Source organism: Aythya ferina (assembly GCF_964211825.1).
Source record: "Aythya ferina genome assembly, chromosome: 3".
Lineage (NCBI taxonomy): Eukaryota > Metazoa > Chordata > Aves > Anseriformes > Anatidae > Aythya > Aythya ferina.
The window spans coordinates 67304929-67318635 of NC_140298.1; the positions used below are offsets into that span (position 1 = coordinate 67304929).

The 13707-nt window shown below is 32.9% G+C and overlaps 1 protein-coding gene across 6 annotated transcripts in view; it reads right to left on the reverse strand.

The window, feature by feature from the left end:
- ASCC3 (activating signal cointegrator 1 complex subunit 3) overlaps positions 1 to 13707 on the reverse strand; it is a 280518-nt gene that overhangs the window by 68553 nt on the left and 198258 nt on the right. For all 6 annotated transcript variants that reach the window (XM_084513434.1, XM_084513436.1, XM_084513435.1 and 3 more), the window contains 8 exons: positions 10037 to 10191; positions 6781 to 6879; positions 6137 to 6305; positions 4018 to 4238; positions 2656 to 2741; positions 958 to 1124; positions 583 to 728; positions 355 to 475 (listed from right to left, as the gene is read on the reverse strand). In XM_084513434.1, the coding sequence (XP_084369560.1) occupies positions 355 to 475; positions 583 to 728; positions 958 to 1124; positions 2656 to 2741; positions 4018 to 4238; positions 6137 to 6305; positions 6781 to 6879; positions 10037 to 10191 (1164 nt within the window). The remainder of the gene's footprint in view (positions 1 to 354; positions 476 to 582; positions 729 to 957; positions 1125 to 2655; positions 2742 to 4017; positions 4239 to 6136; positions 6306 to 6780; positions 6880 to 10036; positions 10192 to 13707) is intronic.

Here is a 13707-nt window from a genome sequence, read left to right on the forward strand (position 1 = left end):
GATTAATAATATGAATGGTTTTATTACTTTCTAAATTTCAAATATTTTTACACAAATGTTTCTTTATGGTGTCAAACACTAAAAGAAAACACATTTTATTTCCCCTTCATTAGCACTAATTTTATTCTTCTGTTCTAAATACACCAAATTCCACTGGTATATGTTGCATTTGCAGCACACTTTATGATTCAGACAAATAGCTTTGGGTCATTAGCAGAAGCAGATTCTCCCTATACATGCCAAGAGTACATACAGTAACACATGTTGTAAATGTGCTGCAAATGTTCTGCGTAAAGTGCTCAGAGACTTTATTTCTGCTACATAAAGAAGTAAAAGGTCTGGGAGCTTGCTTACCCTGGAATGCAGGTTTGTTCATGCTTGCCATGCGAGGACAGTAATGCTGGCCAGGGAAGCCCTGAATGTGTACCTCTAGAGGAACTGGACGTACTGAAGGTCGGAAGTTGAAAAGACCCATCTAAAAGAAAACATTTTTACAAGTTTAATCTTGAATTACCTTATAAATTGCTATTTCGCTTTTCTGCAGCACAAATACATATCCATCTTCTGAAACGTTTTTCATACCTGATTGATATTTAGCCAGTCAGCAAGATCCCTGGCATTTGCCAATGCAGTGGATAAGCCAACTACTCTTACAGGCTTCTCTGTGTGAGATGAGATGAAGTTTGTTCGAGACACAATGACTTCCAGTACTGGGCCTCTCTCATCCCCTGGTAGATGTGAAAACCATTGAAAAACAGAGAAAAATAAAAAGTTCAGGTGTAAAAATAGTATTTTCAGGTCATAAGTTCAGGTCATAAGCACAGTTTCAGGTCAAAAGTATTTTCAGATCATAAGTACAAGCAAAGTTCTTCAAATTTAGCTACAATTCTGATTACAAAAACAAAACAAAACAAAACAACAACAACAAAAAACCAAACAAATAAAAACCATGCTTACCTAGCAGATGGATTTCATCTATGATAAGAATGGAAACTTTCTGAACATAGCTTCTGTTCTGCCAGCTTCTGCTGACACCATCCCACTTCTCTGGGGTAGTAACAATCAGGTCAGCTTGGGCAATAGCTCTCATATCAGGAGTCACATCTCCTGTCAACTCCACAACCCTGTAATCAAGATAGGTGTTTTATCAGACTACATAAAACTGTCTTTTTGAAGCTTTAGAACATCTTAATGTTCAAACATTAACTCTTAAACTCTTAAAAGAGAGAAGAAACAAAATTAAACAAAGTAAGTTTACTGTTTCTGGTCAGGATTCTAACAGGATTTTCAAAGCTGTTTTCAGTTAACAAACCTGTCTGTTTTTCTAGCAAATACCACGTTAATACAGAACACCACTCCTTTGCAATACTATATGAAAGGAAGAGGGTGAATATGAGTCCAAAACCATCTATGATTCCTTTTTCAAAATGAAGATCATACAGGAATATTAATATGATATAATATGAAGGATAACACCCTGTTAAAGCCAGCATAAAAGTTTTCTAAGGCAACTAAGCCAGCATAAAAGTTTTCTAAGGCAACTAAGTTGCTGCTTGCTGTTCCATATAGATCTTTGGTTTGAACAAATCTGGATTGTAGAATATCTGCATTTGTTGGTAAAGTTCCATTAAGAGTAGAACTGAAATTATCTTGGAACCATTTCTGGGAAAGATTAGCCGAGTTTTTCTGTTTACCTTATAATCCTTTCAATTTTCACACTGAGATGATCCATCATTTTAGACTGAATATAATGGATTTTTGACATTTTTACGATACACCTAATAAAAATTCCTCAAAGTAATGTGTATCTTCTTTTCAACATTTAAGTCACAAATATTGGAGTCAGTCTCAAAAAGAAAATATTACCTGAAAATATTTTAAAATGATGAGGTAAATAATTTATCCTCACACACCATTAAAATAACAACAACAACAATAAAATAAAAAAGAGATATTGCCAGTTAACAAGTCACTGCTATGTTAATAGCAGAAATCTCACTGGTAATTTTGTGTACAAAGGGTAGTACACCCTTTTATTAAAATCTCTGGTGTTTAACTTACAAAAAAGCTATATATAGGCGAGTGAAAGGTGAGTGTATCCTACGGATATAATTTTTAACTCCCAAAACTATAACTTTAGAAAGCATTAACATGACTGATACACCTCATATGTCATAAAGAGATGGCTAAACTCCAGCACCTGAGAAGATCAGTAAGAAATTCATGAGGCCAAAGAATACAATTATATTCTGTATTTTATATAGGAAAGACAATATACGAATACTGGTATATAGTTCATGCAACTTCTATGAGATCTTTCATAGCTGAGACATCTAATAAATGTTTATTTTGAATTGCAGTTTAAATTTCCAAAGACACTGCAGACAGAATTCTGAGCTTCATATTTGCTATACTGGCAAGTAATGTGAATGAAAATAGGTGGATATCAAAGTGTATCCCTTTTTTACTTTTGATTTTGCTTTTACTACAATGACTTCTGATAGCTTTTTTTTTTTTTAACTTTTAGAAATTTGAAGCATAACATACAAGCAAAATCTATTTTGAAATACTCAAAAGTATTCTGTAGATTTTATTCATACTTGATGAGCTGTTCTTTTGCTTCTCATTTCTCTGATTAGGTAAGGAGAAACATACTTTTTACCAAGTTTTTCTTCAATCCTAACTTTCCAGTCCTCAATTCTCTCACGAACGAGTGCTTTTAATGGTGCAATATACACTGCCTGAAAAAAACAATTACAAAATCAGGTATTAAACAAGATATTTTTATTCAATTGTATTGATATGAAAAAAATATTTTATACTTTCTTAATACTAATTTCTAAAAATTGAAGTGTTTATTAAACCATTTAATATCAAAACCCACTTATATACAAAAGGCCATATTTGTCGGGACTATAGAATCAGGAAACCTACATTCTAGAACAGAAAAAAAAATCATAATTTCCAGCAAGTAATATCTTACCTGATTTTTAGATACATTGTTTAATTATTTAAACATTAACAGTTAAATTATAAAGCTGATTATTCTAAGTAAATTATCATACTATTTCTCTCGAAGAAGCTCACCCTGCAGGGGAGAATACTCTGACACAAATTTATTTACAGATTCATGGTTAAATATTTTGAACCTTTAAGGTCTGTTATATTAGTTTCTTCATCTTCAAATATGAAGAATTCACATACATTAATAAAGCCAGACTTTCAGCTTTCTTAAAACAAACAAACATATATATATACACACTCATTTAATAATTGGCAATGTTGTAAGTCTAATACATAAACTTAAGATGTATCTGAGTCTTGCTTACCACAGCCTGACATAACAAATTACAAGAAGATACTAAAATTTCAAAGATGAGTAAGTGATTTATATACATGATTTTAGTTAATTTCAAAGGTTATTCTTTGGCTAAATCTTACAGTCAGATATAAATCTATTTTCCAAAGACTTTAAGGCTAAAATGTGGGTACCTAAGACAGGATGTCTGACTTAAGGTACAGCCATATGTTCACTTTGAAAACAAAATCGCCAAAGTTGAAATGCTCAGCTTTTAGGCACTTTGTTTTAAGAAATAAAACACAGGGAGAAGGTGGAAGAGAAAATTGGCTCATAGCAATTAACTACAATTTATTTGTTTCAATAAGGGAGAGACTGGGATAGTTGTATTGACATGGAGGGGAACTAATAGCTGTAAAACAATAGTACTACTGCTAGTAGAAGATTAAAGGCTAAGCAAAAAAAAAAAATTAGGAAATGAAGTAAGTATGGAAAAGGAGAACCAATGTCTTTACGGCAAGATTTCAGATTTAACTCTAGTTGCACACTGATTAGTACATAAAGTTGAAATAAAAGCCTAAGCATTTTATAATCTCCAATTAATACCTGTCGGTATTAATTGGAGAAAGCAAAATTCAGTTTGCCACAGTCTTCTTAGGCTTTTGGACTGCTGAAAACATACCTACACTAAATGATTCTTGTAAATCTATTTTACAAACCTTTGATGTGGGATACTTGTTAAAAACTCTAAAGATGGCTAATTCAGCAGCAACAGTCTTTCCAGAACCTGTAGGTGCTCCAAGAAGAACATTACAGTCTGTGTGATAAAGTGTATGAAATATCTGGGTTTGGATAGGATTGAAGTGTGTGAACTTGTAGAGGACTTCATATTCTCGATGTCCTAAGGCTGTGACAGGCAAAGGCTGAAGATCTAGAAGCTCTACAAACACAAAATAATCATGAGTGCATGACAACAGATGCCATCCCATAACATAGTCACTCTATTATGAAGGTAAAGATATTAACCGATACTTCAGTGGAAAACTTAGACTGGAAATGGCTTTACCTAACATCTCATATGACATAGAACCCCCATTGGGACATTGTTAATTTCAATGAGGAATAATGAAAAATTGATTTTATAGCTCTAAGTATTTCTTGAAGTACTGTAGTTAATATTCTGACAGCTGTGAAACCAGTCACTTGCATAAATTAATCTTTTTCTTAAAACTGCTTGCTTTCTTCCAGTAGTGAAAGTCAGTAGAGAAAGTGAGCACAGTGAGTTCTAAACTCACTGTATTAGACTACATGTATATGTCCAGCTTCTTATAACAACAGAATGTAGAGTTGGACTACAACAGTCTGTATATTTCAAGAAAAAAACTCCATCTAGTTAAGAAGTTTCTAAATTGATGGAGTAATACAAATCAGAGGAATACAAGTAAAATTTACAACTAATCCTTAAAATATGTAATTAAAGACATAATCTCAATAAATAAACAAACAGCCTTTTAGTATATGACTCTCAGTATAACTTGAAGGCATCTGCTATCCAAACAATTAGAGATTGTGGAATCTGGGAGATGATATATATAACCAGATTGGATTTGGAATTCTACCAAATTAAGGAGACTGCAGTGATTCTGCTATGCAGATGCTTGCTTTGAAGTTGGTTGGTGGTTTTTTTTTTTTTTTAGTGGCTGGAGGTCTCATTGTCTTTTCAGGGTGCTTTACATTAAGGTATGATATGGGAGTCATAAAATCTACTGAGGCAACAATGCCTAATATTCTTCACATGCTTTTCCCTGATACCTTATGGCTGTTTTATCATTCCCACTAAAACTGATTTCTTGGGTTCTGCTGAGGAGAAAGAAGGTTTTCTGCCTAGCAGGGCCTCTATGTACTTCACTGTTGAGTGGGAACCAGATGGGAATTGAAATCAATTACCATAAATCCTAGAGGCTCCATAACTGGTGATGTGTAAATATCTTTCTGTTTCTTCTGAATAGTAGTCAGTGATCAGTCAATTAGATAAAAAGGTTACACATGCTTTTCCAGACAGCGTAGGTACAGTATAACAATAGCTAAACACTTCACAAACACATGTGAATTTATGCATGCCAAAGGACAACATCGTATGAGAACTGAGTATTTCTGAAGGCACTCACTTCACAGACTGCTAGATGAGCCAAATGTAATTACAGTGGAAAGGTTTTACAATGACATCAGGCACAATGAATGTATAAAGCAATTTATGTATCCAGAAAAAAAGAAGCAAAACACAAACATATGCTTCTGTGCCAAGTGTTAAAAAGGAGGGGGAGGGGAAGGCCATGGCTTGAATGAGTTGAAATTAGATGTTCAGCACTGTAACAGTGCTTGCAACAAAGCATTCATTTTAGAAAAGTAGTAAAATGTTGCATATCTTCAAAATTTGAACTGTTCTTTTCTTTGCTGAATACCACTTATAACACAACCATTGACCCTAAGATTATTTTGATCCAGTCCAGAAGAAATGCAATGCTAAGATAAGACATATTGTAACACAACCTAGTATTATATGACATTTTCATTTTTTCTATGGTTTATAGTGAGCTTGTAGTAGCAAAAAAAGCTGGTATGACGAGCTAAAATAAGCTGCTTTTTATTCAGAATTTTAAAATTTTAGAGAGCTTTAAAGTTAGTGAAAAAATAATATCAATAATATAAATAAATGAGAAAATGAAATACCGTATACTTTTCTCTTATAAAAAATGAGTTAGAGATTTGTTGCATTATCATAAGGAAAATCAATACAAACAAGATGAATTGAAACAAAATGATCACATTTGAAATTACCTGTGTGGGGTGGATGCCTCTCTGGAAGAATCAAGTGTTGAAAATTTATGATGCACACAGCTTCTGCTCCTAACCATCTATCGGACACAGCTCGAATGTAATATTGAGAAGGCAGAGGTTCGAAAATTGGGATTGTGAACACCAGTAGTTGAGGTTCTTTAGTAATAACCTAATGCAAACATTGTGTAGAGAATAATTACTGGACAGACAAACCAGTAACTTGAAAAATCATACAGTTGGCCTCACTTTCATAATCATTACTAACACAAAGCAATAAAGCATGTGTGCAACTCCAAATGCAAGATATTCACATCCATTAAATATTTCACCACTGACAGTGGATTTTGCTTCCATTAACTTCAAGGTACAAAGAAAGCTAATTCTCCATCCTTAACAGACAAAACCATTACAGTCTTTCCATTTTAATCTGGAAAAAAAATGTCCCACCAAACAAGGAAGAGAAAAAGGGACATCTGAGATTAGAAAACATCTTTGTAAAAGTCCAGGCTTAAAACAAAAAATCTGAAACTAAAAGCTGTGCTGCTGCTTTTCAAATCTTATTAGCTCAAAATCCTGTTTGGCCTTAAAACTTTCCATCTCACTAACTTTACTTTTGTCTTGCTATGAGATTCTGAATCCATTACCTGCTTTTTTTGAACGATGAAGTATTCTGAATGATAAATGTGATCATTAGTAGGGTCTTCTACCCAAATCCACCAGGGCTCTCCCACAGTGCCATGTACCTTTAAGAGCAGAAAAGATAGCTTTATTATAGGGGTAATGAGGTTCTCAAATTTTGACAGGTATATCAGGTATAGTTCCAAATGATCTAGGCTTACAAAGGAACATAGAAATGAGAGACAAGAGCAATATAACACTTCTAATTAATTTGTCTGCTTAAAGACCATATTGCAAGAAGAATTTGCTTAATCTGTATACAATATAAATGGACACAATATAAAAGCAACTGAAGTAGTTAGTGCATCAGCTGTCTATAAATAGACCAAACTGCCAGACTTTCCTTCAGGGCTGTAAAAAAGGATGCCTTCTTTTTCCTCCTTGTACTTCTGTCTGTTGATTCTGTGTACAGAAAAATTGACTTTTGCTGTCAGTCAGAAACATTCTCATAGTAAAAATTGGACTGCATTCTAACATTCCTCTCTCTTTGCCCTCTCTTCTAGAAACAGATTCAGAACACCACAGTTTGATCCACTCACTGCTATAGGTTAAGTGAGAAGAACATAGACAAAGCTGGTTCTTGATGAATTCCATGCCATATGTTAATACTTTATTTCATCCTAGATTTTAGCTTGCTTTGTTGTGTACCTGTAGTCTTAATGAGTTATTTTGTAGTGCCAGCCACAAATGGTAGCTATTTGGACTACTCAGTCGAGAATTTTTGTTTCTTTGCCAGAATCAATTACTCATGTTCCAGTGTGCCAATTTTACTTAAATATCTATCTAGGAAAAGGAGAAAAATGCATAGTAAAGTAGTATGGAATTCAAACTATTAAATGAGCTTATATTACTGATGTTTCTGATGAGGAAGGTATAAAAAACAATCTGAAGGTGAAAAAATGTTGGCAGATATAAGGAAGGCTATGAAATTCAAAGCTCAGAATTTTTGTTATCAATGGTAAGAGCATCTTTGGAGAGTCCTGTGGAAAAACTGCATGGGGAAATAGGTTCAAAAGTAATGATTCTCAAGAGCTCTGGAGAGTTCTCAAGAACTGACGTGTACCTGTATTTTGGGCAACCATTGCCTAAAACTGCATGTTTGATATATGACTTGGCTAATTAATAGTAGTTACATTATTCTGTATTTCTGCTGGACTCCTCCTGGCTGCAGTAATGTTTGTTTGCTCTGTCTAGATATGTTTAGAGTCCCTTGGCTCTGGCAGTACAGTAAGAATTTTCCACTCGGATCTGTCTCAACATTTACCTTTTTACCTTGCCTTTTCCTTATAAAGCTAAGTCCAAAATTCATGAGACTGTTCTAGAATTACGTATCCAGGTAAAGAAACAGTCTAAAAAAGTCTAAAAACCATAAAATGTTAGCTAAGTGAGTCATTTCAGTTAAGCATAGTATTTACGTTTTTAATATTCTGATTTTACTTGAGTATTTCCATTTTTTTTTATTATTATTATAATTAACTTATTATTCTTGGACAGCTAGTTTTTGTATCATTTACAGCCGTACCTATAGTTTCTGACAACTGTCTTCTGAACAGCTTGCCAGGAAACTGTGTGATGATGCAGAAGCAATTTTGGACTTTCAGTGGTTGAATTGAAGAGGTAGTTATTCATTTTTAGTGACCATTATATTTTTAACAACTTTATTTTTCTAAAGAGATAGAAGTTTCATTTACTAAACAAAGAAAGAAACAAACAAAAATCACAAGAAAAAAAAAAAAAGAAATAGCTACCTGACAAAAAAAAAATCAGCAAAAAAGTATTGGGGAACTTTCCAAGTTTTGATGAGTATCAATTTACAAATACTACAAGAGCTCCATATGTTGAAGAGACAAGATACAATATTTTCAAAGCTAGGAAATACTAGGAATACTATGTCAAAAGGTCATTAGTTTGTCCAAAGCTTGCGCAAAAACCTGTTTTCTGAACTTCAGTTCAGAGATGACATACAGGAGTAGAATTCTGTGCAGATCCCTTTTTGATTTGTAAAAATCTGGAAGAATCTAAATTTTGTAGAATGAAAACAGACTGAGAAATTACTTTGTATTAATATGAAGATAGTTTAATATGTCTTTAATAGCATTCAGGTAACATGGATAAAAGATTGAATGAAAAAAAACTGTTTCAATCCTACCAAAAAATACTTATTATAATTGACGCCAGGGACCCATTAAAATATTTTTGTAATAAATGCAGGTAGCAAAAAAAATAATACTTAGACTTTAACCTCCTAATAACACACTAGTTTTGTGAAGCTTCCAAAATAAAAGTAAAAGCCTTCAGGCAGGGAAAATAAATTCCAATATCATCTAAATGTTTATGGAATAAAACTCTAATTTACTTGTGATTACATTAAATTTGTGAGGGGATTTTTAACTTATTTTTTAATAAAAGATACTTAGTAGACACCTTTCAGAATGATAATTTCTTTCATCTTCTAAGAGTAGAAAAAGACAAATATTTTATGTATGATGTATGTTTGCCTTCTTTCTGTAGAATGTTTCAGAAGTAGCAGCAACAATACAATGCCCCCATGTGGACATTTGTATTTCATTTAGATTTCTCTTAAATCTATTTCTAATTAACAGATTCTGAATGAAAGAGTATGGGTACATGTGTCCAATTAATACAACACCTTGTGTTTAAACGTTCACTGTAAAATGTAAATGAATATAATTCCAAACATATCTCTGCTTTTCTGTTCAGGCAAATACAATTCAGAAAAGACACTGATGTGAATATACATTTCTGAAGCCATGGAGAGCAACAGAACTTGGCATACACGAACTGTATTTCAAGGTTTTATTTTCTGAGTTTGACATTCATTCACAGTTCAGAAAACCATCTGTGTCTCCCTTTCCTTTGCTCTCCTTTTTGGGCATATAACCCTGTGGACAATAACTCAGACCCAGTACAAAATCAAATCTATGTGAGATGCTATTAATATTCCAGTATTAGCACTTCCTTCAACATGTTATAAACATGGCAACCTCATTACAAATAATGGAAACAAAAAGATGATTTTTGGCTGCCTTCTTCCAGAAAAGTCTTAAAGGTTATGCCATTCCTGTTATCAAATTTGCTTTTTAGAGAAAAAAAAAAAAATCTTATCCAAACAGCTATGGTCTCCCTGTGATTGAAGCTAAATGGATTGAAGCTAAATGAAGCTTCTAGGCTTCCAGCTTTTTACATTTTTTTTTTCCCCACCTGATCATTCCATGTGAAGTCAGGAGTGATGTTCAACCGGACTCGGAGCACTGTGCGGGTAATTGGCTGAATTGTTGCTTCCATTGCAATGGAGGGGATTTGATGGACACACTGTTTTACCTTTAACCCAATCTTCACATGATGCAGCATATGACCTGCCAAGAAAACATTAGTGTAACAAATTTGCATTTACAGGAAAAATAATACAATTCTGACTTTCAAATAGGCTTTTAGAGAGGAGTATTATTACTTGCTTGTTTTGCTCTTAGGTGTGTAAATGTCTGACTCTCTTGACCTGGCATGTCTGAGTATTTTGTAATACTTAACTTGAATTAGCAATTTAGAGCCTAGAAAAATCAGTATTAACCCGCCTGTTGGCTATAACTAAGGGGTTAAAATAACTATTAAGAATTCACATTGGAAACATATTATGTCAAGCTAGTTCCCTTTCCTTTACTGACTTTTTGACCAGGCTCTTACTAAGCCATATAGCTCTTTTTTAAAGCTTGAATACTGACCTTTTACTTAATGAAGGACACACATTTGAACTTCTACAATTCCTGTGTAGTGATTCAAAGTACACAGGACACTAGTTTCATAAAATTGAATAAAGGTAGTTAATACCGTAAAATTCATGCAACTAATAATCATCTCACAGCAGCTCTGATCTTTCAGACTACACTGGTGTGTAACCAAGCCAAAGGAAAAACTAAACAGTGCACTGTATTTTATTTTCTATCACAGTCATGGTAACTAAGGCAAGAAAGAAATCATATATATATATATATATATATGTATGTATATATATGTATATATACACATATACACATATATAAAATTCCTAGTTGTATTTTACAGATGAAATCTTTGTTCCCTTGCTCTTCACTTCATTTTAAACACAAGCCAATGTATGTAGGCAGCAGTTATTCCCCCCCCTTCCCCATCCTCCCCCCCGAAAAATGTTGCAACTTCTAGTTTATTTAGGAAAATAAGACTGATTAATCATATTTTCACTGAAATAATTTATGTAATTACCTGGAGCACATTTTAAATTTTAACTATAATGGTCATAAGTACTCACTGTTAGCAGCTATAACTGGCTACTGATGTCATTATGTGGCTCTGTGGCTCTGATTGAAAATAAACAACCACCCCAAAACGAAGAAATCCTATAATTTGCATTATGTGATAAGGAGATATAAACTTTTTCTTCTTATTGCACAAATTTTAGGAGCATAACAACTTGCAAATAGTATTTTTTTTTTTTGAACCTTGCCTTTCCTTCTTCAGTTTTCTTACTTAACAAACTGGCAGATTTTGTCCCTCAAAATATTTATTTATCTATACTATTTTGTACTGAATGGTGATCGTGATTAAGAAGCAAAACACTAATGCAGGAATTTTAACAGTTTTAATTAGTTTAATTTGTAGTTGGTACAAGTGCACCTATTGCAAGTGGACAGACTACTGAAGAACAAAACAATTACATTGGTACATGTTGGTAATGTAGGCAGTATTACAGCATATTTGCACAATGACTAGCTTTTGCAATTAGAGATAAAACATCAGAAATTTTGCTATTTAAAGTTAGGTGCCAATTTTCAAAGATATGAATTAATTGGTTACGTACACAGGTAGATTTCTTCATGCCAAAAATCTCTTTCTGTAATGTGATGTGTGAGGTGGACTTCTGTGTTTGTACAGCACAGCACTGAGGTTTTGTATAGGTATCTGCTAGGGTAAAATAAGGCTTCTCTCCCAAATTCTTCTTGTTAAAATCATTATAAATCTCTCTCTCTTCTTTTTTTCCATTCTTTTAAATAGTTATGAGAAGCTATCAATGGTGTTTAAGAAATATGAAAACCTTATAAACTAAAAGATTTTTATAAACTAAAAGATATTTGAGAAAATAGGTATACTTAACAAAAGAATAATTTTTGTTTGTTCCACAAAGACTGTCAACTACATTCTGAAAACGGGGACTGTGTATTTCAAATGCCACAGTGATTTCTTGGCATTTCAGAAACTTTATGGTTACACTGCAGTAGTGAGTTGACTGTTGTCTAATATATGGCACATTTGAATCCAGGACCTGGGCACACAACATGCTCTTTGACTGGAAGAGCTGACACCCAGTGGATGCATTTGTCTCTCCCTAGGACATGGTCTGAGCTAGCCAGCCACCTCCTATCTTTTTTATTCTATCTCCAGGGTGACAATAACATTTGAAAAGGAAGAAGCAGTAACATTGAAGCTTGGACTACTGTGTCAGAGAACAATTCAGCACCTGGAAACTGTACCTTTTTCATTTCAACATGGCTTCGAATTCCAATAAAATGTACAAGGCAGGCAAAGCCTTAGTGAAAGAAAAAGAGGAAGGACAAGAAGTATGTCAAGGAGTACTTGACAAAGATGCACAGGACGACTTGCTTTGGCATTTATAATGCTGAAGAACATGAAATATCCTTATATGTAGTCATCAATGACTTATTTTCACTGTCCAAACCCAATTCTCACCTACTTTGAAGCTAAATAAATATAAAACAAACCTACATGTTCTATATGTATATTATAATGTTTCTATCTTGTGAATATTAGATCCACAAGCTGAAAAAAGCAAAGTAGTGTTGTATTTTAATACAAATTTCTTGCTTTTCCAAGGCTAGGTACAAGGAGTAACTAGCATTAAAAGAAGAGAACTAACATAACTCTTGGAAAAATAAGTTAAGTATTTAAAAAAACTACAAAAACACACAAACTAACAATTTGTGACATACTTCTGAATGAAAAAACACTGTAATGCTAGCACTTAAATATTTTATTTTTTAATACATTTAAAATTATTATGTATTATAATATACAGTTTGAGTTTTAATTTTCCCCCCCCCATAGTCCTTTGTTTTAACCTAGTAAATAAAAATATACTCTCTAATTCTGAAAACTTTTACAGTTTTATGCAACTTTTTTCAAATTAATTTTAGGCACACAATAAAGCAACTTAAATTAGGAGTGTGTTCCTCTTGTCAAATCAAAAATAACATACCTAGGAAGTAGAGACTATGAAATGTGTTTTCATTGTAAAAATTATTATTATTATTTTTTTTTTAAAAGGCAGTTTGTTTCCAAAAAAAGCCCTGGCATTACAAGTGCAATGAAAGTTCAAGATCTAAAGGATTTGCTCCCAAATTAGAACAAATATACTAAGATAGGAAAAAGAAATACATTACAAACATTTTTTTTCCTCAATTTCAACCAGCTGGTGGGTATTTTACCCAAAGCAGTTTACATGGACATACAGAAATCGTCATTATATTTATCAGTAGGCTCGTGGATTTTCCCATTTTCATTATGTCAAATCCCTTAAAAAATTAAGGTTTTTCTGCAATGACACCAATGACAATGAATTCTCCATGTTCAGTGAAAATTAATGCTGTGTTTCAGAAGCAAGCCATTTAATGAGAGCACACCTGAACATAATAATCTGCTTTTTTTTTATCGTTAATGCTATTTCATTAAAAAAAATCCAAGTTGAAAAAAAAACAACAGTTGACTTTCATAGTACTGTTTTACTTAATTAGAGCAAGAAGGGTAACAAAGTGTATATATTGACATAAATACGTATATAAATATATGTATCTGTATATATATATATACATGTACATGTATATATA